The 26,036-nt window shown below is 37.4% G+C and overlaps 1 protein-coding gene across 4 annotated transcripts in view; it reads left to right on the top strand.

Annotated features, from left to right (window-relative positions):
* The window catches only part of RANBP17 (RAN binding protein 17), a 282,863-nt gene that overhangs the window by 30,289 nt on the left and 226,538 nt on the right, over positions 1–26,036 (top strand). For all 4 annotated transcript variants that reach the window (XM_036497037.2, XM_004587435.2, XM_058677578.1 and 1 more), the window contains 4 exons: positions 1,451–1,570; positions 3,277–3,423; positions 3,969–4,141; positions 5,778–5,971. In XM_036497037.2, coding sequence (XP_036352930.2) covers positions 1,451–1,570; positions 3,277–3,423; positions 3,969–4,141; positions 5,778–5,971 — 634 coding nt within the window. The remainder of the gene's footprint in view (positions 1–1,450; positions 1,571–3,276; positions 3,424–3,968; positions 4,142–5,777; positions 5,972–26,036) is intronic.

Raw genomic sequence — 26,036 nt, 5'->3', positions numbered from 1 at the left:
TTTTTAAAGTTTGTTATCTAAGCTTATAAAAGTAAAATTGGGAGATCCTGATACTGTCATTTCCCAAAGAAAGATGTGTCAATTTTAGAATTACATGTAAGTGCTGTAGTTGTTTACATACACTATTTCCTAGAATGCAGACTATCATAGAAATCCCGTTTTGCACAAAATGTTTCTGGGATGGGTTTTTGGCTTAGTGGGCTGGTATAACTAGATTCCTGGCTCTGGTGCTTGAGTCCAGCTTCCTGCTACTGCAGACCTGAGATGCAGCAGTGATAATGTGAGTAGTTGGGTTCTTTCCACACAAGTGAAGGACATGCATTGCATTCCAGCTTCCAGCTTTAGCTCCAAGTCATTGCAAGCCTTTTGAGGAGCGAAGCAGCAGTTACGCTTCCCCTTCCTTTATTTCCTTCTCTCTTCCCTGTCTCCCTCCCTCCCTGCCTCCCTCCCTCCCTCCCTCCCTCCCTGCCTCCCTCCCTCCCTCCCTCCCCGCCTCCCTACCTCCCTCCCTCCCTGCCTCCCTGCCTCCCTGCCTCCCTCCCTCCCTGCCTCCCTACCTCCCTTCCTTCCTTTTCTTGCACTCTGCTTCTTATATAAATCCATAAAAAATTAAAGCACACAAAAAAATCTCTGCTCTTGAATATAGGGTTTAAGGTGGTGGTTTTTAAATGGGTTTTCTAGTGTACATCATGTTTTGAGATGATGTCTCAGCTTCCTTTCTAACCAAACAGTCTTACGTGTTTGAAAACTACTGTTTCATCTGTTTATTGGGATAAAACAAAACTAGTACATGTGCTTAAAAATGAAGTACAAACACAGCTGCTTTGAGAAATGATCAACTCACATTCATTGGGAAATGTTATAACATGGTGAATACTGAATAGTGTTACCCTCTCTATGTAGACCCAGAAAAGTAGAAAATACATCCAGACTAGCTGAGTATAGCCCAGAGGACAACAAAATAAATGTTGACAGTGTGATTCAAACCCAGGATTTTTGACTCAAAAACCTATATACTCAAGAAGGTTTTTCAGTTTGTGTTTTACTTTTAAATAATGGGCTGCAACAAACCTGAAGCACGCCTAAAAAGGACACCTTGTTCTTATTCTCACCTTTGTCAAGACAGACATTTTGTGTGAAAGCTCTTGGAATACGTGGTTCATTGTTTCACGAATAGAAGTGGTTATCACAAGCAGATGGGAGTGCTTCAAACATACATGTGCCCAGTCCTACATTGGCCGATTTAATGTATGAAAAAAACATTAGCGAGGAACATACACAAAGAGGAATGTTAGTGGTGGAGTAGAATGTGGGTGATGGTAGTACTTGATGGTATTTAGCTTCTTCATTTTTGTGTTGTGTAATGCTTTCTTATCATGAACGTTAAAGGCATTTTATATGTGGCCATAGTTACTTTTAAAGTTAAAATGATTTTTTTTATTGTTTTTAGGCACTTTCATGTTTAGTTCAGTTTGCTTCTACAAGAAGATCCTTATTTAGCAGTCCTGAACGTGCCAAGTACCTTGGCAATTTACTTAAAGGAGTAAAAAGGATACTTGAAAGCCCCCAGGTATTTATGAAGTGTTTAATTAATATTTAGCATGTAGAAATAGTTTTTTTCTGCTCACAGGAATGTAATAAACTCATCATGAATTTATTATGATTCTGGAAGAAAAAGTTCACTATTTTATTCATCTTCTGTAGGTCTGATTTATTCTAGAAATAGGCAGTTTTTAAAAATGGATATTTCCATGGAAGACTTCATGTTCTTTATTTTTCTTTCAGATATTATATATCTTATTATGCTTCTCTCTTTTATTGTTGTGCTGCATTTCTTTGCCTGAACCTCCTAAACTACTGAAGTGATTTTTGTCAGGGCTATTACACCTTCCAAACCAGAAGGCATAGTGTGAACCTGAACGTTAAAATTGGAACACGTACCTGTAGATTTTTAAATAACTTTTTTGCCCTCTTGTGGACAAATGAGAGTTTGTTGACTTTGAAAATCTCTCTGCATTAAGTAAAGTGCTTCAGTGGTAGTATTCACGACAGAGAACTTGGCCAAGTCATTATTAGTAATTGATTTTTGGGTGCCTAGATAAAATATCTTAATTTTGGTTTTGGTTTAAAATATCTAATTACAATACTGTTTTAAAGAAGTTAAATACTGATTTTAGGAGACTTATCTAAGTCTCTTGTGATTAATAGTTTTTAGGAAGACATATAATATCCTTATATATAAATAAAATTTGCTTAATCTGAGGCAATTGTTTTGCAGGTTATTTTCAGGAGTATTTTATGGGTTTTGTGTTTTATTTTTTCAATGTCAGTATGGCTTTGATATTTACCTGTGCTGATAAACAGTATTTTACCAATAATTAAAAATTTTTTGTTTGTTTTATTTACTATCAGTGTATGTATATATGTATGGAATGTAATATGCTGCATTTTGGATAATTCTTTGACGTGAGTTTGCAACATATACATGGCTATGAAAGTTGAAATTAGAATTACAGGCATGTGTTAAAAAAACGGTAATTATAAAATGTGTTTTTATAATTTATTCTTGATAATTAGACACTATTTTGTGATAGTCCTAAAAGTGAATCTGCTAGGGACTTAACGGATAGTTTTTGAATTGTGTTTCATGGCAGTTGCCAATACATATTGCAAAGATCTCAGACTATGGAGAGGATAGCGTATGTGTCCTGTTTTCAAGTAGTTGACAGAAGACTTTTCTTGGTCTTTCTGTTCAGTCTTCCTCCAAAAGTTGCTTATATATCTTGTAGCTTTTACAAATTTTTTTGTCGAACTTTGTTCCTTATGTTGAGGAAATTAGTTTGAAAGACTGTCCACTTAGGGCCAGGGACTACTTGCAGGCACAATGTCTGCGAGTAGTCCATAACTGTGTGTTGAAGTGGAAGGAGTTTGTGATTAGTGTGCATGTCCATACCGTTTATCTTATGTGTAGTTAGTGCTGCTCTTGCCCAGGATTTCAAGAGTGCATTTATTCATGGTTTTACATTAAATGTTTTTAAGTTCTTTGCTGACTTCTCTTTAAGCCATGATGTGCACATGTATTCATGCCACATGTATGCACACATGGTGGAAGGCTTTTGTTTTTGTACATTGTGATTTATCTAATTGTCGTAAAGAATCGCACACATGAAAATTGGGAGACTTAATGAAATACTTTGGGATTTTATAGACGTAATGATCAGTAGATTGATTTGTCTTAAAATGCTTGTAAAAGCTTTTCTTTATCCAATCACTTAGGGTTTGTCTGATCCTGGTAATTATCATGAATTTTGTCGATTTTTGGCTCGGTTAAAGACAAATTATCAGCTGGGAGAGTTAGTCATGGTGAAAGAGTATCCTGAAGTTATCAGATTGATTGCTAATTTTACCATTACTAGCTTGCAGGTGAGTAAAAATATGTAATTAATGTTAAAGATAAGCAGTTTTAAAATACTCTGTTGGTCAGAGTTGGTGAGAATGTGTTTTACCATCTGTTAATTTGAGTGCTGAAAGTGTGCATTGCAGTATTCATAATGATAAAAGTTGAAAAGCTACTTTAGTATTTAATAGCTAGAGAGTGGCTTGAGAAACTGTAGTGAAATCTGTGAAGAAATGAGAGAGTATTTTTACAGATTGGATTCTGGCAAATTCTTTTATAAATTAGGGAATGAGGTTTAAAAGCTGTTTTCCACATAATATCAACTTTGGAAAGAATTCATTGAGTGGCTAAAAGGAAATGTAACATTTTAATCATTATCATCACTGGTGGAATAAGGGGAGATATTTTTATTTTTTGCATTCATGAAATTTACTATATTAAATGTTTATTAGTTACATAATCAGAATAATGGTAAAGTAATTAAAAAATATGTTAGTAATTTTGTTCCATAATTCTTACTCTAGGAAGTTATAATGACATTTAAAATAAAGTTTTCTTTATTTCTTTGCAGCACTGGGAATTTGCTCCAAACAGTGTTCATTATTTATTAACACTGTGGCAGAGAATGGTGGCTTCAGTTCCTTTTGTGAAATCAACCGAACCTCACTTGCTAGACACCTATGCACCAGAGATCACCAAGGCCTTTATTACTTCTCGCTTGGAATCCGTGGCCATAGTTGTGAGGTATTAAGAAATTAAATGTTTCCATGGTATTCTCATCTTTTGACATCATCGACTACTTAAGGATTGAGTTATAATTTTAAAATTTGACCATTGCAGTGTAGCCCATATTTATGTGTTTTGACAAGTGCATACAAAACAATTACCATTTCAATTGAGATTTACACTCATTTTTTCATCTTGAGGACTTCTGTTAGATCTCTTTTAACCAGCCCTCTCACCCATCTCAGCTCTGGAAATGACTGATCTGTTTTGTTTCCTTTTGGTGTTTGCTTTTTCTAGAATGTTGTCTAAATGAAATTGTTGAATATTTATCTTTATAGTCTGGCTTCTTTTTTTTTTTTTTTTTTGAAGATTTATTCATTTTATTACAGCCAGATATACAGAGAGGAGGAGAGACAGAGAGGAAGATCTTCCATCCGATGATTCACTCCCCAAGTGAGCCGCAACGGGCCGGTACTGCACCGATCCGGAGCCAGGAACCTGGAACCTCTTCCAGGTCTCCCACGCGGGTGCAGTGTCCCAAAGCATTGGGCTGTCCTCGACTGCTTTCCCAGGCCACAAGCAGGGAGCTGGATGGGAAGTGGAGCTGCCGGGATTAGAACCGGCTCCCATGTGGGATCCCGGGGCTTTCAAGGCGAGGACTTTAGCCGCTAGGCCACGCCGCTGGGCCCTATAGTCTGGCTTCTTTTTCTGCTCAAATTTACTTGGGATACTCCATACTCTGCCATTCCTCTTTATTGCTATGTAGTACTTCATTTTATGGATATGTCATACTCTGTTTATCCATGTATCTACTGATGGACATTTGCTTTCCCATTTTTAGCATATTAATAAGAATATTAAAACCATTCCTGCAGAGATTTCTATCTGAACATAAACTTCTGTGCCTTAATAAAATGATGCTTGCTTCCTCGCTGCTGTTGCTGGGCAGCTTGGTGAAGAGTTGGAGGAAAGCGATGTGTCCTCTTTTCAGAATGTTAGCTGAGCACCCCGACTCCTGCGAGCAATTCAGGCTTGGTTCAAAGTCAGCAGAGACCAAGAAGTTCTCCCTCAGGCAGTATCCCCAGTGGCAGTACTTGATCCAGGTTCCATCTCCGAGGAGTGGCGTCCCACTGGCACCAGCTACAGGCGGTGCTGGGAGTGGCTTGCTCTCTGCTGTGTGGTTGCACTGTCCCTGCTGCTCCACAGTTCCTCCGCTGTGGGATTTTCACTGCAAACCTCTCTCCTCTGTTCCCTGACAGTCCCCTCCATTCCTCCCCTGTTTTTCTGGTACCTTCCTATGATTAAAATCAACATGTCTTTTCCTCATTCAGCCATCTTACAAGTCCTTAGTTTTATAGTTAAACTAAATGAATTACCATTATTTCAGAATGAGGAAAACCACAATATTCAAAATTTTGACTTCTTTTGAAAAATGAGTATATCTGGCAGCACTGGGTCCCCAGTGGCCACATAGAATTCAGCAGTGGCTGAGTTTTGGATAGAGCAGATAGTTTTAGTTCTTAATTCAATCTATTTGTCTTTTATCTTTTAAACATTATAGGACTTAAATTTAACACCAAGTTTATTTGTAACGATTACAGAAATAGATTACATTCTGAAGTAGTCTGCAGTCCTTGCTCTTGCATTTTTGCAGAGATCATTTAGAAGACCCGCTGGATGATAGCGCTACTGTGTTTCAGCAGTTGGAGCAGCTGTGCACTGTCAGCAGATGTGAATATGAGAAGACATGCGCTCTTCTCGTACAGTTATTTGACCAGAATGCACGGAATTACCAAAAACTTCTACATTCAGCTTCTGGGCTAACTGTGGACATGGCAATTCAAGAAGGTCAGTCAATTTCCTGATTACTATGTATTATGTTGAATATTAAGTAGCATCATTAATCACTTTAATATATTTACTGCATATTTTTGTGTCTCTTTCCCACCCATTGCTGCTCCTCTAATAAAGTATTAATTGTATTAAATTTCTGGATATTTGGCAGCTTGACAGTCGACTTTTTGTTCTTTATAAGATTCATAGAAAAACATTTCTTTCTAGAATCACCATCAAGAAAGGCTGACTAGCATAACTATGCTTCACCTATAATAGTTGCTTCTTTGTTACCAGCTGAGCTGCTTGTAGGCTGGCAATCAAATTTCAGCAATTTAAAATATATAAGGTCTCAGAATGAATGTGATTTTATGAATCAGCTTTCACTATGACTTTATTTTGTAAATTCTTCATTCATTTGTTCCTTCATTATGTTCTTTCATTCTCTGTTGAAAGAGGAAATATTTCTATGAGTCTCTTTAAATCTTTTTAAGGACATAGAAGAGTTTATAAATAAGTATTTATATATGTGCATATATATAAAATTTTTTAAATGAGATGTTTTATGAGAGTGGAGCTCAATTTAATTGTTAATATCGAAGACAACCTAACTATACTCTCAGAAACTTTTTCCTAATTGTTTCTTTTCTGTTGTGGTAGAAAATGAGTTATTTACATTAGTTATTTCCAGTGATTTTCCATCTTCATTGTAAAAATGTTTTAAAAATTTACTCTTCACTGTTACAATATGTTTCCATAGATTACTTTCCGCTTTTCATTGCATAATACTGCTAAGTCAGGAGCAGTAGTTGGCATTCTGTACTTTTACTATTGTTTCTTTCGTTGAAATCTCATTATTTGTAAGCTAACTAGGGAAGAGGTAACTTCTACGTACTAGTCTCTCCTATTGATTTCTTCTTTCACTCATGTTTTTAAATTATTAAATATATTATACAAAAGAATATATGAGCGTATTTCAGAAAGTTTGTACAATATGCACCTCCTGGAAAGTTCAAGGAAATATATGTAATACAAAAAGTTGTCAATTTCAAAAAAAAAATTTAGAGGTTTATTTTTATTGCAAAGGCAGATGTAGAGAGAGAAGGGAAGACAGAAAGATCTTCAGTCCTCTGACTCACTCCCCATAGGGTTACAATGGCTAGAGCTGAGCCAGTCTGAAGCCAGAAGCCTGGAGCTGTCTCATGGCCTCCCAAATGGGTGTGGAACTCCAAGGCTCCAAATGATCTTCCTCTGCTTTCCCAAGCCGCAAACAGGGAGCTGGATGAGAAGTGAAGTAGCTGGGACATGAACCAGCACCCATATGAAAACCTGGCACTTACTTATAAGGGAGAGAATTAGCTAACTGAGCCACCCAATAAACTTAGCTTTTAATTCATTTTTTTTGTTTGTTCTTCTTTTCTTTTTGGTTTATAAAAATGATGTAGATTTATAAAAATGTCCTTTCATCAAGGCTTTTCACATGGAACAGATGTCTTAAATATAGTGGACAAGTTTCCAATACATCACAACATTAAAAAAATCACAAGTCCTCATATGTATGTACAACACCTGGCAGAAAAAACAAACAAACAAGGGCTCGGCGGGCGGCGTGGCCTAGTGGCTAAGGTCCTCACCTTGATCCCATATGGCCGCTGGTTCTAATCCCGGCAGCTCCACTTCCTCTCTATCTCTCCTCCTCTCAGTATATCTGACTTTGTAATAAGAAATAAAATAAATATTTAAAAACAAACAAACAAACAGGTCACAGGATCCTAGTGACAACCAGGGTCTTCCTTTCTGAGGCTTATCCCATCCGTCTGGCATGCTTTGGGAGACATAGGACACATGGCAGCCTCCAGGATCACAAAAAGCCATGGCCGTGGCCCACAGAGCACTTGGATTCTTACTAGTTTTATCTTCCTATTTCTGTCTGTATATGCAAACATTACAAATGTATAGATTGTTATTTCCCCTTATTTGCTTGAATGTAGTATATCACATTCATTGTTCTTATTTTTCTTTCTTAGCTTAAAGATGTAGCCATCTTCCAAATCAGTATGTGGATAATTGTTGTATCCTATAAAAGCACAATATTTGAATTTTGGAATGTGACTATATTAGTTAACGTTTTGGAACTAACAGAGTACCTGAGGCAGGTTATTTTGTAAGGAAAAGCAGGTTGTTTTTGCTCGTAGTACTAAAAGTGCAAACTGGTTTAGGTATAGTATCCAGTGATTGTCTTCTTGTTAACAGTGCAGGGCATCACACTAGGAGAAACTGGACTGTGTGTGTCTGTGTAGTCTCTCTCCTTGTTCTTATAAAGCTGCCAGGATCACGTCACGAGTCTTATCTCATTAACCTTATTTAATCTTTTTTTTGTTAAGATTTATTTATTTTTATTACAAAGTCAGATATACAGAGAGGAGGAGAAACAGAGAGGAAGATCTTCCATCTGATGATTTACTCCCCAAGGGAGCGCAATGGCTGGTGCTGTGCCGATCTGAAACCAGGAGCCAGGAACTTCCTCCAGGTCTCCCACATTGGTGCAGGGTCCCAAAGCATTGGGCCATCCTCGGCTGCTTTCCCAGGCCATAAGCAGGGAGCTGGATGGCAAGTGGGGCTGCCAGGATTAGAACCAGTGCCCATTTGGGATCCCAGGGAATTCAAGGCGGACTTTAGCCTCTAGGCCATGCTGCCGGGCCCAACCTTATTTAATCTTAATCACTTCCCAGAGGCCAACTTGTAAACACCATGGTCAGATCAAGTTTCTGTCCTCTTCATCCTATTAACATATGACTTTGAGAACTAAATTTTTGCATAGGTACAAGAGGACAACCATAATCATACCCTTGTAGAATCAGTCTATTCCACTAGTTCCTTCACTGTTGATAGACATTTGAGTTGTTTATAGTCATCTATTACAAGTTTTGTTATATATATTAATATTGTATATATGTCATTTAATGTGTGTGCAGAAGTTTAGAAAAACAATATTCAGTAATGGAATTGTTGGGTAGAAGGGTTAACATATTTGTAGTTTTATAAATATTGCCAACTTATTTTCTGTAAGGAACTTGTCAGTTTATTTGTCCAGCAATAATTTATGAGATTTATCTGTGTAACCTTCAAAGGACAGTATTAACAATTGTTTGATAATAGTTTCTTTTTATAATCTGACATTTTGTATCTTTCACATCAGTGAGGTTAAGCATTGTTCACATTTACCTGAAAATAACTTGTTCTTCCACTTTTTTGTATATGAACTTTTCCTTTCGTTTACTCCTTTTCCTCTCATTGATTTCTTTTTTAAAATTTTTTTTATTTATTTTATTATTTTGTGGTACAATTCCATAGGTTCTGGGATTTCCCTCCCCGCCTTCTCCAGATCTCCACCCCACAACTAATTTCTTCCATGTTATTACAATAGTATAGTTCTTTACAATCAATCGTAAGCCATCATTCTGCTATTTAAGAGTGTTCTGACATTGTAGGCATGGGCAATGGCAGAGAGCCCAGCATCCGATTCTCAAGATACATTCAACAGTTTCATTGGGAGTCCATCTTTGACTTGGAAGTAGACATGCACACTGCATTGTATCTTCACATCTGTATGTGATAGTCTCTGTTACACAGTTACTTTAATCCCCTTAAATGAAAAGCCATAAAACAGAATCAACAACAGAGAGAATTATACAAAAATTTGCAACATTATGAAGTAACATGCTCTGAATGACCAATGTGTTGCTGAAGAAATAAAAAGAAAATCAAAGACCCTCCTGAAGCAAACGATGGTATTGTATGAACTATGATTCAATGAGGAAAATAATAAGAAAAACAAAAACTTTTTGAATGAATGAAAATAAAAACAAAACTATCAACCCCTCCCCCAAGCATAATGATTTCTACTTAGGACTATTTGGTTGCAAATGGTAGAATTTCATTCATTTTAATGGCTGAGTAGTATCTATGGAGTAGGTGTACCAGTTTCTTTATCCACTCCTCTTTGGAGAGGCATCTGGGTTGTTTCCATGTTTTTACTATTGTAGATTGTGCTGCTGTAAATATAGGATTACAGATCCCTTTCTTGTATGCAGTTTGTTTGTTTATTTGAGAGAGATACAAAAAGAGAGGGAGAGACAGAGAGCTCTTTCATGTGCTGCTTCATGCCACAATGGCTAGGCTGGACCCGGCTGAATCAGAAGCCAGGAGCTTCATACTGGTCTCTCAAAATGGTGGCAGATCATCCACTGCTTTCCCAGGCCATTAGCAGACAGTTGGGTCAAAACTGGAGCAACCGAGGCTTGATCTGGCATCAATTTAGGATGGCATTGTCATGATGGGGGCTCTATCAGATATGCTTCAATGGCAGCCACAAGTATTCCGTATGTTTAATATTTTCAGGTATTGTTTTTAGTTCTATAATACAATTTGGGTTAATTTTGGTGAATGAATGTTTTGAAGTTATTTTAAGGAATATTTGTAATGAATATATTAATTTCTAGATACAGATAGATAGATGTAACTTTTATGTTCAGTTTTCCCCCAAATGGTTCAAGCTTTTTTCCAGGTCTGGGAAAAGCTAGAACCAGAATATATGAACTCCATCCTGGTCTCCTACACGGGTGGCAAGGGCCCAAGTACTGAGACCATCTTCCACCTGCAGGAAGCTGGGTCAGAAGTAGAGCAAATGGGGCTCAAATTGGTTTTCTATTATGGGATCCTAGCTTCTCAAGTGGTGGCAAAATTAAGTTTCTTAAATCATAAAGGACCATTCAAATCATGTGTTTCTTCTGTGTTCAAATCTGATCCTTTGAGTCTTTGAAGATATTTATTCCATATTAAAATGTATTAAAATAAATTTATTCCTAGTATTTCATTGTTTTTAAAAATGCAGTGTTTGAAGTTGATGTCCTTTTCATTTTCTTTTTTGTTTGCATTTTAAAATTTTTTATTTTACTTGAGAAGTAAACAGCCAGATAGATACTGTTAGGCTTTAAACACACTTAAAGTTGTTATTAGCAGCTATTTCCTGCAGCCACGATTAATCTGTTCATGATTAATTTACTGCAATCCAAAATCCCAGACACAGTAAGTTACTTAGGAGGTTGTTTATTCCAGCAGGGTAGGAATGGGAGGGGGAGCAGAGATAGGGAGCACAGGCAAGGAACCGTCTCCTGAAACAGTGGAAGGATGGAGGACTGCCAGGACAGAGGCAAGGGGGCAAGATGCAGGGGACAGGGTGCCTGGTGGAGAACCGGGAAAAAAGGAAGAGGGCACACATGGAGGCTCACTTTATACAATCAGGTGTGCCTTAAAGGTGTGGGGGATGTGGGGAATTGGTTAGGAGGGCTGTGGGTGGTCTCCTGGACTGGTGACTGAGATTATCACAGATGATTTGTAGGTAGTCAGGGATTTGGGGGATGGGTTGTGAGAGAACAGTGGGTGAGGTTCTCAGGTAAGATGCCACTAGGTTTCATCTCATTGGTGGATAACCAGAACGGCACAAATTTCGCGAGATGGGGGAAAGGGGAAGCACAAAATGGCGCCAGGTCCAAGATGGGATGTTTGAATCACTCCTCACAGATATTCCATCTGCTGTTTCACTCCCCTAAATGCAGCAGAGAGTGGGCCAGCCACAATGTGGGAGCTAGGAACCATGATCCAGATTACCCACATGGGTGGCAGGGACTCAAGCCTGAGCCATTATGTAGTGAGTGCTAGCAGGAAGCTGGAGCTGGGAGTAAAGCTGGGACTGTAGTGGAGAATCAGAGGTTTAGGATGTCCCCAGTGGTTTGTTAATTGCCTGGTCAAATGCCAACTTGCGGGGTTTTTAATCCTTTGCTTTTAGCATTGAAGCCAGAGTTTGTGTTTGTCATTCACTGTCTGGGCCAGATTGTCTGTTTTCTCATTATCTATTTTCACTGAGGGTGAAACTCTTGGAGTCAGCTTTATGCAGAGTTTTCCTGTTGTACTTCTTATATTGATCATGTCTTCATCTTTCTCCTTTTACCGTTGGAGAAGCTTACTTTCTTGAATTATTTCTGTACATAAATCTCTGAAAATTTCAACCCTTACCTAATTTTTGAATTGAGAATTTGTTTTGCACAATTAAAATTCTTCTAGACAGGTGTGGCATGCTGAGGTGAACAGCTTGCCGAGTGAAGTATAAACTGCATTTCCTTCCCCACTTGTCCCTTTAGTTGTGTTTTTTAAGAAGGATAAGTTGCTCCTTCAGATTCTAGTGTGCTTTTATTTTGCTAATGACATTGCAACAGCCTTATAGCTTTCGTGATTTGGATTTGTACTCTGTGTGTAAACATTAAATTGAATTTTGTTGCAATTTGGATTGTGTTTAGCCACCTATTTGTAAGACCATATTTTCTTCTTTAGTTTATAACAAAGACAATCAGTGTGTGTTTCTTTAAAAGAAGTGGTAATAGCTTTCATTTCAGTGTGGTCAACTTGGTGTTCTGAAAGGCCTTTCAACTGTAAAACAGTCATATTTTGAATGCATTTTTAATGCAGTGCTGGGATTACAGTAAGTACTTGAATTTTTTTTTAGGTCTTTCTGAACTCCTCTGTTCCTTTATTTTTCATTTCTGTATTCCTTTCCTCTTAACCACAACCACTCTCCAAGTCAAAAAAATAAATTTTTATTAGAGTGGGGCTGATCAGTTACAAGCACAGGTAAAGGACAGATTGGCCTCACAGGCAAATTCTCAATATCAGTGATAAAATTGATTTAAAAAAAGCTTTTGGCCAGCTGCAAGATAGGTATGCTGAACCTGAGATTTTTGCATTATATGGAAAGAACTCTTTAAAGAAAGAGTGGTTCCAAGTAGGTAGATCCATTGGCTTCCAGCAGAAGGAAATAAAAACCTTAGGAATTCTGAAGACTAACATCAATCAAAAAAGTTTTCATAACAGACAGACCAAAAGAAAACATTAAAGTGTATAAGCAATGAAGTAAGTCACCAATGAAAAAGCACTAAAAAAATTTTTTTAGCTTGAATTAGAGTCCTCCCATCAAAGACCCTGAACACATTGGAATTATATAGTAATATAATTGTGGGGCCAGATGTTTGGCCTAGCAGTTAAGATGCTTGTTGAAATATTCTCATCCCATGTTAAAATGCTTAAATTTGAATCCTACCTCCTCCTCCAGTTCCAGCTTTGCTCATATGAAGCTGTTAATGTGGACCCTGAACGACAGTAGATGATACTTTAAGTGAATGGGTCCTTGCTGCCCATATGAGTGACATGAATTAAGTTCCTGACTCGTGGTTTTGGCTTGGTCCAGCCCTGACCGTTGTGGACATTAGAGGAATAAATCAGTGGGTGGGAGTTCATGGTTAATCTCTGTAATTTGCCTCTCAAATAAATACATATTTACATATGATTTTGTAGTCCTTAAGTAAAAAGAGTCACAAATGAACAGCCAACAAAAATGTGTAGAATGTTCAGGATGATTTGAAAAGGACTTAAGTAGTTTTTATTTAAAACACTGTGATCTGAAATTTATTATAAGTGTTAAACTGTAAATTAGACCCAACTGATGAAAGAATCGGCAGTTGGATCTGGTAAATTTTCAGAACTGCAGAGAAAGAAGGAAAATGAAAACATTAATCAAAAAGTCAAAGGATGGAATGAGACGTTTGATACATGAAATTGAGCCCTGGAAAAAGAGCGGTTGGAGCAGAGAATATAGAAGAAATTCTGCCTGATAATTTTTCTGAGCTAATGGAATACATTAATCCATCAATATAATAACACTAATGTACATTATCAATAACAAAACACAACTCTTTAGTCAACTGTGAAACTCCATAGAAAATCTTTTAAGTACCTGGAGAAGAAATATCACTTACAGAGAAATATGAAATAGACTAACTTTTCAGTAGTAAAAAAGATGATGTGGAATATTCTTCTTTTTAAGATTTAGTTTTTTTTTTATCTGAAAGCAGGTTTATGGAGAGGAGGAGAGACAGAGACATCTTCCATCCACTGGTTCACTTCCCTAATGGCTGCAATGGCCAGAGCTGGGCCAGTCTGAAGCCAGGAGCCAGGAACTTCTTCTGGGTCTCCCATGTAGGTACCAGGGACCAAGGACTTGAGCCATTCTCTGGTGCTTTCCCAGGCCACAGCAGGGAGTGGAATCAAAAGTGGAGCATTCAGGACTGAACTGGTGCCCATGGGATTCCTGTGTTGCAGCAGGAGGATTAGCCTGTTGAACCACTTTACTGGCCCCCGTTTTTAAAAAACTGAGCAGAAGTAACTACCATCTTGTTAGTATGTATCAGCAAAATTTATTTCCAGAGTAAGGATTAATAATAAATCTTTTCAGAAAAAATGAAAACAGAATGTTTACCCCTAGTAGATGTTTACAATGCACTTCCTTAAAGGTTTTCATTAAACCTTTATTTTTCTGGAAAAAAGGACACCTTGATCCCAGAAAGATGGGAAGGGGTATACAGAAATCAGATACATGTGTAAATTTTTAGCATAGTGTATTTGTGTGTGTAATTATTTAGTGACATTAAAAGACAAAATTAAATGCACACAAATAATAGAACATGAGGGAAATGATGAAGATTGTCTTAAACTCTTTTGTTAGGAGGTCAGCTAAGATGGCTAAAATTTCAATAATACTAAAAGAATAGAAATCATATTATCTTCTGTAACCTGGTAAAGAGAGAGTAATGTAATAGAAAACAAGCAAATCCCTTTAAAAAATGGAAAACAATGTAGAGGTTCCTTAAAATACTAAAAGTGGATCTACAGTCTGGCCCTGCTTTCATACTTGTAAATACGTATGTAAAGGAAATGAAATCAGTTTAAGAAAGGGATACCTGCTCTCCCATGTGCATTGCAGCAGTAATCCCAGTAATGTAAGACATGCAGTCAGCCTTGATGTTCTCTGATGAAGGAAGGGATAAAGAAAATGGGGCATATTTACACAACAGAATCTTTTTCAACTCTCCCCACCAAATTCTCACATTTGCAGCAAAATATATGGGAATAGAGTTGTTTTTGTTATGTGAAATAAACCAGACAATGAAGGACAAATAGTATATGTTCTCCATCATGCAGGAAGTTAAAAGAAGTTGATTTGAAGTTGGAATTGTTATTACTGAGAATCTCGGGAGTACAGGAAGGTGGGATAGAGGGAGGTTGGTTAGATACCAGACTATAGATAGGAATATCAGGTTCCAGTGTTGTTCAGCACAAGGTGAAAGCTGAGATTCAGCACAATGTAGTATATATTATGCAAGGAACTGGAAGAGAAGATTGGTAGGCTTCAAACAAAGAATTTGTAAGGAAATGGAAATTTTAATTATGCTAGTTGATCGATTAGTTTATACTGTATAAATGTTGAAATACTGCAACATGTTCTGTTAAAATATACATGTAATACATATTAAACAAAAAATTGAAAATAAACCATGAAAGGAAAAAGTAAAGAGACAGAAAAAATGACAAAACAAATAAATGGCTGTAACTGGAGAACATCACGTTGAGTGAAATGAACTTTACACAGAACTGACAAAATACAGCATGTTCTTCCTTGTATGTGGAGGCCAAAACTTAAAAACCAAAGCAAAACAAAAAAAGGTGGATGGAATTGCCTATGTATATTACTTGTACTGCAGGTACAGGTTTTTGTCAAGCTTTGCTTTAGATCTTGATCAAACAAGTTATTAACAGTGATGACTACTTTAAAATGATGTGTGATCATTTAACAATTTTGAATACATGAGTAAAATTGGCATCTTTTCACTTCATTATTGTTTATAGTTCTTCCCTGTTAGCCTGTTCTTTTTTTCTCATATTTATTATTTTGTTTATTTTTAAATCTATTTTTCAGAGTTAGAGGTAAAGAGTAAGGGAGAGACAGAGCTTTTTCTTGCACTAGTTCACTCCCCAAGTGGCTACCAAGTAGGTCAGTTTGAAGCCAGGCACTGGGAACTTCTTTCAAGTCTCCTCTGTGGGTATAGGAACCCAAGCACTTGGATCAGGCCGGTGGCAGAGAGCTGGATCAGAAGTGGAGCAGCTGATCCTCCCGGGGCTGCCAGCATCACAGGTGGCTGCTTTGCCTTCTGCACCACAACACGAACCCCTCCTGTTGCTTGTACTTTTATTTCTTGACCTGTATATTTTGTGGAGTATTAAGCCTTCAACTAAAATGTGAATTAAAAATGTTATGTAAAATTTTTTTAAAAATAATGAAAAAGGCGAATCTAAATTGATAAAAGAACATTTTGAAAGTATTTACTTATTCATTTGAAAGAGTTACAGAGGGAGAAACAACAAGAGAGGTATGTCCACTGGGTTACTCTCCAGATGGCTATAGTGGCCAGGGCTGGGCCTGGCCAAATCCAGGAGCTTCACCTAGGTCTTCTTTGTGGGTGACCGGGGCCGCTTAGGCCACCCTCCAGAAGCAGCCAGTGCTCATATGAGATGGTGATGTCATGACTGTGATCTCCATAATTCTGGCTCCAAGAACTGTTTCACAACCAATCTCTAAATTTAGATAAAATATAAAAAGAAAATAGTAGGAATATCCAGGATTTATTATTCATCCATTGGCCATAAATGAGTTAGATTTAAATTCACTGCTTCGTCAGATTATGAATTAGAGTACTTTTAAAAGAATTTAATGTTCGTTCTATGAGATGTGCCCAAAACAGTAAAACATGAGAAGTTGAACGTAAAGGAATAGAAAAGTACATGCTATGAAAATATAAATGTGGGGCCCGGCGGCGTGGCCTAGCGGCTAAAGTCCTCGCCTTGAATGCCGTGGGATCCCATATGGGTGCCGGTTCTAATCCCAGCAGCTCCACTTCCCATCCAGCTCCCTGCTTGTGGCCTGGGAAAGCAGTTGAGGACGGCCCAAAGCTTTGGGACACTGCACCCGCGTGGGAGACCTGGAAGAGGTTCCTGGTTCCCGGCTTCGGATCGGCGTGCACCGGCCCCTTGCGGCTCACTTGGGGAGTGAATCATCGGATGGAAGATCTTCCTCTCTGTCTCTCCTCCTCTGTGTATATCTGACTGTAATAAAGTGAATGAATCTTTAAAAAAAAAAAAAGAAAATATAAATATGAAGGAAAAGGTGTAGTTTTTATTGTTAAACAAAGAATACTTTGAGATGAAAAGCATTAGAGCAGCTAGAGGTAATGGTTTGGCTACCAGGAACGTATAACATTTTCTGTCTGGTATCTTGTTCCTGAAGAAGTAGTTTCAAAACATCTAGGAGGATGTGCTGTTAGAATACAAGTATCAACTGAACTTGAACTGTGGTTATGCAACAAGGTGGAGGAATCCGCCATGGTGGGAGGGTTTGGGAAGGGGTGGGAAGAACCCAAGTACCTATGAAACTGTGTCACATAATACAATGCAATTAATGAATTAAAAATACTAAATAATTAAAAAAAAAAAAGAATACAGGTATTGTACATCTGAGTGCCAGTAACAGTCTTTGCTGCCCTTTTGATCCAGCTTCCTGAATAAGGGGCCTGGAAAGACAGCTTTTGCCAGCTACATGAGGCACCTGGTGGGAATACAGGCTCCTGGCTTCAGTCTGAACTAATCCAATTGTTGTGGAAATTTTCTCATTTATCGTGCTGCCATTCAAACAACTCTTTAAAAGAGAGAAAAGAGAGGGAAACAAGTAGTAACAAACTGAAAAATTACTATCACATGGAGGGTTGCAATAAATGTCTCAAATATTGATCAGGTAAATCAACAACGGTTTAGTAAATTTTGAAATTTTAGTGAATTTTGAAAAATATTAACATTTTATTGAATTGATGCTTATGAAATATTGGAACCAACAATTATAAACAGTTTTCTCCAGGGCACATGGCAAATCTCAAAATATAGATAGGTATTAAAGTGGAGTGAATTTCAGTGAACTTCAATGACTCACTATCATAAAGCACGTGTTTTATTACTAGTTAACAGAATTAGCATGATAATAATAAAGCTTGTCTATTTGGAAACTTCCAATAATTTCCAGTAGTTATGAGTAAAAGAAGTGATTGTGGAGTGAATTTGAAGATAGAGATATGTAGCAGCAGAAGTACATTTACAGATTGCAGCAAAATTAATTTCCTTTCATTCCTCGACCCTCCCACCCTAATTGGTGATTCACATAGGCATGCCTCGCTCTCAACCATGTAAATATCATAAAAAATAAAATGAATTTATTATTTTAGAAACAAAAAAGATTTTCAAAAAAATTTATGGAACAAAAAACTTGAATTAGAAAAGAAGAAAAGCTTAGATGTTGTGACATAAGTATACAACCTGAGAAGTTAGAATGTAAGGAACAGATAAAATCCTGAGAAAGGGCAAAGCAGAGAACAAAGATCAGGGCTTACTCAAATAAAAAGCAGATTCAGTCGAATTTTTTGAAAAAGGGCAGTTAAATCTTTATAAAATATTCATAAAATTGATGTACTCATTAGATGAATTCACAAATAATGCTAGTAACAGTGGTAAAACATAATTATGGTGATAAAGTTTTTGAACAAAATTTTTTGAAGTATTTTCTAAGATCAGTAAATTAGGAAATTTAAATAGATTTCAGTAAAAAGATGCCTAGTAAATTCCTACTTAAAAAGCCTACAAAATGCTTAAACTGATATTTGCTTTATTACATACATGTCATATGTCAGCATATGAAATATTAGATTAAAATATAAAAAGATTCAGTTGAACCAAAACAAGCTTTCTTTCAAAAAAATGTTGGATTAACCTATTGATGTTCAGTTATGTGATTAGGATTTATTAAAATGTAATAATTTAGTGAATAAAATAAAGATTGATAATGTAAGTCAGATCTGATTCTTGATTGATAGTAATAATGTAAACTGAGTTTCCAGTACTTAGATAAACCATGTTTTTATTATAAAAGAGTGTATCAAAATCTCCAGTATAATGGCTGACACATAGAAAAATTTTAGTAATCCTTTTAGTAATCCATTCTTCTAGCTAGAAAGTCAGTAGTAATGAATTTGTCTGCCATTGAAAAACATGTGTACTCAAAAAATGATGGTTTTATATTACAAAAAATGTCCAACATGGCTGTAGTCTGTATGCTGTGTGTAGTAGGATTCAATTTCTTTTGTGCAGACTAAACACTTCAGTTAGTGTTGTACAAAGAAAATTATATGCTCTTGTTATGTGTACTTTAATTTGGATGCTTAATGGCTTTTAATGTTACAAAATAAGTTTATTATTATATTATGATCTCATTTGTATTATATTGTCTTGCTGTTCCTTATTTGTGTTGATATGGTCATGGTTTACGAAAACAATAATCCCTAAGAAATAGGTCATTAACAGTAGTTAACGATTACTTGTGATCTATGGTAATGACTGATTTCTTTGGGATTATTGCAGTTATAAACCATAATTACAGATTATTACAGCAATAATTATTTTGTTAAGGAAAAAATGTCTGTACTTGAACAGCTGCTAAAACCAGTGCCCTGAATGTATCAGATTAAATAGGATAATGGAAAACTGGAATGGAAACTTAGTCTTATTATGAAATGACATTTTGCAAAAATATATAGATTTGCAACACATAGCAAATTTTTTTGTAAATGCAGTTTAGACTTATGGAGTTACATGTCTTTACATATCGTGGTGGTAATTCTGTTACCAAAATAGCTTTTTTGTTTGTTAATGTTTAAGATGTATGAAATAATGTTTTCCTATATATAGCAAAATGAATATTATAGTCAGACAGTTATCCTGTCCATCCCCTTGCATGACTGCCTAGGTGTGCCTTTCTCTGGGTATGCTAAGAGCACCCAAAGTCTACTTTCCTAGTTAACTTTGAGTATATACAATAGTGTTGCCTTACGCTGCGTGTTTGATCTATAGATTGATCCATACTGTGTAAATGTAAATTTGTATGCTTTGACCTTCTCTCCATTATGTTCTCCTTGCTGCTGGCAGCTGCTGGTGTACTCTCTGGTTACATGTGTTCTCCTTTTTAAAAAGCTACATGTGAGAGTCCATATGCAACTTTATAAAAAAAGATATACTAATTTATTCCTCCACTTAATTTAAAAGGCAGCGTGACTGAAAGAGAGGGTTAGAGAGAGGTCTTCTGTTTTCTAATTCACCCACAAATGCTCACAACAGTTGGGAATGAGCCAGAATAAAACACAGAGCCAGGAACTTCATCCAGGTCTTGCATATGGGTTGTAGGGGCCCAAGCACTTTGGCATTCTTTAACTACCTTCTCAGGTACATTAGCAGGGAGCTGGATTGGAAGTGGAGCAACTGGGACTTAAACTGTCGCCCACATAGGATACAGGTATCACAAGCAGCAACCTAATCCACTGTGTTGGCCCCTTAGAACTTAAGGTTATAAAAGTTAAGAAATAGCTGATTTTCTCTTTCTTGTAGATAGAAAAAAATCATTGCTTTATAAAGCAAGGAAATTTTAAGTATATACTTGGTTGTTTTTTGTAAATAGATTTGTATTCCGAATTTACTATAATTTGAGAAAAATGCTTACAGTTAATATACACTTTGTGTGGCATTTTTTAAAAAATAGGTATTTATTTATTATTGGAAAGGTAGATTTACACAGAAAAGGAGAGACAAAGATTTTCTGTCTGATGATTCACTCCCCAAGTGAGCACAATGGCTAGAGCTGAGCCAATCTGAAACCAGAAGCCAAGAACTAGGAGCTTCTTCTGGGGCTCCTATAAGGGTGCAGGTTCCCAAGGCTTTGGGCCATCCTTGACTGCTTTCCCAGGCCACAAGCAGGGAGCTGGATGGGAAGTGGAGCAGCCAGAACATGAATTGGCACTCATATGGGATCCTGGCTCATGCAACAGGATGATTTAGCCACTGAGTCTTTGTGCCAGGCCCTTTGTATAGCATTTTTTATACTCACAGCTTAATTTCAAGGTCACAGGATAAAATGAATAATAAAACTTTTTAATTTGAAGAAATTCATATCATATGTATCATATCTTTAAACTTTTTATTAGATGGTGTTACACAGAAAATTCATATCTTGGGGCATGGAGTATTTCTCTTCCTTCCCACCAGCCTCACATATAACATATACTTAGTTGTGTCCCTCTCACAGAACATGATAACTGCAGGCATTCAACACATGTTCTGAATGTCAGAATTTTCCCCTTGGTTTAGATAGGTTCTTGCTTATTTGTTTTAGGCATAATATTATGAAAGGATATATGGCTAATCATAACTATCTTTTATTGTCACAGGCCTCTTTGGTAGAGAGGAAAGAACTTAAAACAATTCTTAAATACTGTGTGAATTCATTTTGTTGAGCAGCTCTGAAGTAAGGTACAAAATGAACATAAAAATGCTATGTATTGCTGTATCTTGTGTATTTTGTACATGATACAAAACTACCGTTAAAAATGGAGAAGCTATTTGATGTTAATTAGAACAGCCAAAAATTACTGAGCACCTACAGCACTTAGTCGTAATTATGAGCACTTTACATGCACAATGTCTATTAATGCTTATCACAACTCTATAATGAAATTATTATCCTTGTATTTCAAAAAGAAGGAAGTTAAAACCAAGAGATTAAATAGCTGGTGTAATAACTACTTCAGGCAAGATTTGAGCCTGGGCTGTGTTCTTGGTTTGGCTAAGTTAAAAGAGAGACACAAAAACAAAGGTCTCCTGTGTGCTGATTCACTTCCCAGTTGCCTAAGCCAGCCTGAGGCCAGGCCTTGTCAAAGCCAGGAGCCAGAAGCCAGCAGTTGGGAACTCAGTTAAAGCCTGTGTGTGGACAGGGATCCAACTATTTGAGCTGTTACCTGCTGCTTTTCAGGGTGCACGTTAGCAGGATGTTGGATTAGAAAAGGTGGAAATTGACCTGGAATTAGGAGCAAAGCTAGAACTTGTACGCAGGTACTGCAACATAGAATGCAGGCAACATCTTAAGTGCAATGCTGAAGTCCACTCCACTTCCATTTTTTTGAAAGATTTATTTATTTTCACTGGAAAGTCAGATTTACAAAGAGAGAGAAAGATCTTCCATCTGCTGGTTCATCTGCCAAGAGGCTGCAAAAGCTAGAGTCAAGCCAATTTGAAGCCAGGTGTCTGGTGCACAGTCCCAGGGCCTTGGGCCTCCCTCAGTCTCCTTCCCCAGGCCACAAGCAGGGAGCTGGAAGGGAAGGAGAGCAGCTGGGACACGAACCGGCGCCGATGTGGGATCCTGGCATATTCAAGGCGAGAGAACTCCAGCCACCAGGCTACCGTGCCAGGTTCTCCACTTCCTTTTTTTTTTTTTTTTAAGATCTGTTTAGTTCTATTGGAGTCAGATTCACAGAGAGAAGGAGAGACAGAGAGAAAGATCTTCCATCTGCTGGTTCACTCTCCATCGGCCACAATGGCCATGGCTGAGCCAATCTGAAGCCAGGAGCTTCCAGGTCTCCCACGTTGGTGCAGGGTCCCAAGGCTTTGGGCCATCCTCCACTGCCTCCCAAAGCCACAAGCAGGGAGCCAGAAAGGATGCAGAGGCTTACACAGGATCCCAGCACATGCAAGACGAGGGCTTCAGCCACTAGGTTGCTGCACCGGACCCTCCACTTCCATTTTTAAAAGTACATATTCATGTAGCAAGTTAATAAAACTTATGTTCATGGTTTAATCTCTGTGTTCAAGTAAGCTGATTTAACAAGAGCTGGTATGTAAATGTTCTTTCTTTACATGGATGGTAAGCTTTCAAAATAAGGTTATTTATTTTAAATTCATCTGGTCTGCCAGTATTCCCTTTTTGTGTCATATATACTTAATTTTGCAGTAGGTGCTTTGGGAATCAAGAGATGTAAAGCTTCGCTCTAGAAATGATTCGAGGACATGAGCAGTCTCTTCTGGCATCAGGTCTTAAGTGATGACTAGGGAACCATCCCATCTTAGGAACCAGAATAGGTGGGATTATAAAAATATCAGAAACCTTAATAATTTTAATAGATTATGTGTTTTGTAAAAGAAAAGCTACATGGTGTTAGAATTTTTTGGCACCAAAATAAATTTATTTATCTTTCAATTTCATTTTCTGTGTTTTGAACTCTTGTATTGTCAGCTGATCAAGATCTGTCCAGATAATTGACAATTGCATTATTTACCATTTTGCAAAATTATGTTATACCTCAGTAGGAGATGTAACATACAAGTTAGAGAGTGTACTTAATATTAAACTGTGGAAGTACAGGAAAAAAATTGGTGGGGATTTGGCTTTTAAAAATCAAGGCTTTACTTTGGAACCCTGCACCCGCATGGGAGACCTGGAAGAGGTTCCTGGTTCCCGGCATCGGATCGGCTCAGCACCGGCCCGTTGCGGCTCACTTGGGGAGTGAAACATCGGACGGAAGATCTTCCTCTCTGTCTCTCCTCCTCTCTGTATATCCGGCTTTCTAATAACAATAAAATCTTTAAAAAAAAAATCAAGGCTTTAGAACTTATATCAGAGCCAGAGAAGAGTGAAATGTGTGTGCATAGGATAAATTAGATTGAAACTAGTCAAACAGGATGTGAGATACAAAACAATTAATATAACTAATAAAAAAGCACCAACAGACTAGTACGCTACCAGAGCAATTAATAAAACCATTGGTATGTATATATATTAACAAAGAACAATTGAAAGTGTAGCAAAGCACGTCCACTTACAATAGCATCAGAAATACTCTGGTATAAATTTTAAGAAGACATGTAAACCTTATATACTGTCAGTGTAAAGCAATGTTGAAAAAATTTAAGGTCTAAATAACTAGAAATCTGTGATCAGGGATTAGAAGACTTGATATTGTTAAGATGACATTACTGTCCAAACTCATTTGTAAATTCAGTACATTCAGTACACAGCTTGTCAAAATCATAGCTGGCTTCTTTGTCCAGAATCAACAAGCTGATCTTAAAATTTCTGTGGAAATTGACATGATCCAGAACAGCCAGAATAATCTTAAGAATGAAGTTGCAAAACTCACACTTGACTTCAAAATTTAGTGCAAAGTAACAGCAGCCAAGGTGGTGGAATGCCAGGGTAGAGATGGCTGTATAGATTAATGAAATAGGATTAGAAGGTATAGGCCTCATGTATATAGTCAGCTGATTTTCTAAAAGGATGTCCAGACTATTCAATGACAGAAGAATTAAAATATTTTCAACAAATGGTTTTGAGGCAGGTACATAGCCACATTTGAAAAAATGAAGTTGAATTTCTGTTCATACCTTGCATAAATATTAATTTCATGGAAAAATAGGAAGAAAATACATTCATGGCTGGTGCTATGATGTAGCTGGCATACTGTATAGGTGCCACTTCATGTCTTGGCTGCTCCGCTTCAGACTCAGCTTTCTGCTGATGGCTGGGAAAACAGCAGAACATGGTCCAGTTGCTTTAATCCTTGCACCATTGGGGGAGACCTGGAAGAAGTTCCTAGCTCCGGGCTTCAGAACAGCCCAGCTCTGGCCGTTGTGACCAATCGAGGAGCGAACCGGCAAATGGGAGATCTTTCTTTCTCTGACTCTTCTTGTCTCTGCAACTCTGCCTTTTAAATGAAAATAATGTCTTAAAAAATACATGTCAAAAATGTCCTGATATTCCACTTCACATGGACCAGGAAAATAGTCAGAAAACCAGATATTGGCAAGGATTTGGAGAAACCAGACCTTTGAACTATCAGTGGTGGAAACGTAACATTGTGCAGCTGCTGCTAAAGACATTTTTCCAGTCTCCAAAATGTTCATAGTGTAGGTAACAGTCCTGCTTCCAGATATGCCTAATATATATGTGTGTGTATATACATATATATATAAACAAAATTGGTACATATTTTTTTATAGCAGCATCATAAGCACCAAAAAGATGGAAATGATCTAAACATCCATCAACTTAATGAAAAAATAAAATACAGTTGAAAAAATCCAAACCCTAAAAACTGGAATATCATTCAGTATTAAAAAGCATGAAGTACTTACATATGCTGTGGCATGGCTGAACCTTGAAAATGTGTAAAATATAATAAGATAGGGCCCGGCAGTGTGGCCTAGCGGCTAAAGTCCTCTCCTTGAACACCCCGGGATCCCGTATGGGTGCCGGTTCTAATCCCGGCTGCTCCACTTCCCATCCAGCTCCCTGCTTGAAGCCTGGGAAAGCAGTCGAGGATGGCCCAAAGCTTTGGGACCCTGCACCCGTGTGGGAGACCTGAAGAAGTTCCTGGCTCCTGGCTCCGGATCGGCACAGCACCGGCCATTGCGGCTCACTTGGGGAGTGAATCATCGGACGGAAGATCTTCCTCTCTGTCTCTCCTCCTCTCTGTATATCTGGCTTTGTAATAAAAATAAATAAATCTTTAAAAACATATAATAAGATAGAAAGACCACATTATTGTTGACTTTCATATTGACTATAAGACTTTTATACATAAGGCAACTTTCTGAATTCCTTGAGTTTCCAATGTGGGCTGTTTGTTCTAGTACCTTTTTTTTTTTAAAACTAATTATGCATGTCTTGAAACTTTGAGTCTGTTCATGATGATTCACTTGACTAAATTTGTGCTTCCTAATCTGCATTGTCTGTTTCATTTGTCTAGTGTAAAAAGATGAAAAATTGGTGACTTTTAATTTCTGTTTGTTGTGTTTGTGATAGAACAGCTATGTGCTTACTTGCCAGTTAACATTTCTAACATCCAGGAAGTTTGTCCCCTTGATAGACTGATTTTCATCCCAGAAGTTCTGAGGGAGTTGTTTTCCTGTTATATAATAGTCACTGCTGGTGTTCATAGGAATATAGGAAGAATGTGTTCTTTTTCTTTTAAGATTTTTTCTTTAATTGGGAAGGTAGATATACAGAGGAGATACAGGGAGAAAGTTATCTTCCATCTGCTGGTCACTCCCCAAGTGACCATAACAGCCAGAGCTGAGCCTGTGTGAAGCCAGGAGCTAGGACTTTCCTCCTAGTCTTGCACACAGGTGCAGGCTTCCAAGGCTTTGGGCCATCCTCTGCTGCTTTCCCAAGCCATAAGTAGGGAGCTGGATGGGAAATGGAGCAGCTGGGACATGA

Source organism: Ochotona princeps, chromosome 19 (genome assembly GCF_030435755.1).
Source record: "Ochotona princeps isolate mOchPri1 chromosome 19, mOchPri1.hap1, whole genome shotgun sequence".
NCBI classification, from domain to species: Eukaryota; Metazoa; Chordata; class Mammalia; order Lagomorpha; family Ochotonidae; genus Ochotona; species Ochotona princeps.
This window is presented reverse-complemented; position numbering and strand designations above follow the sequence as displayed.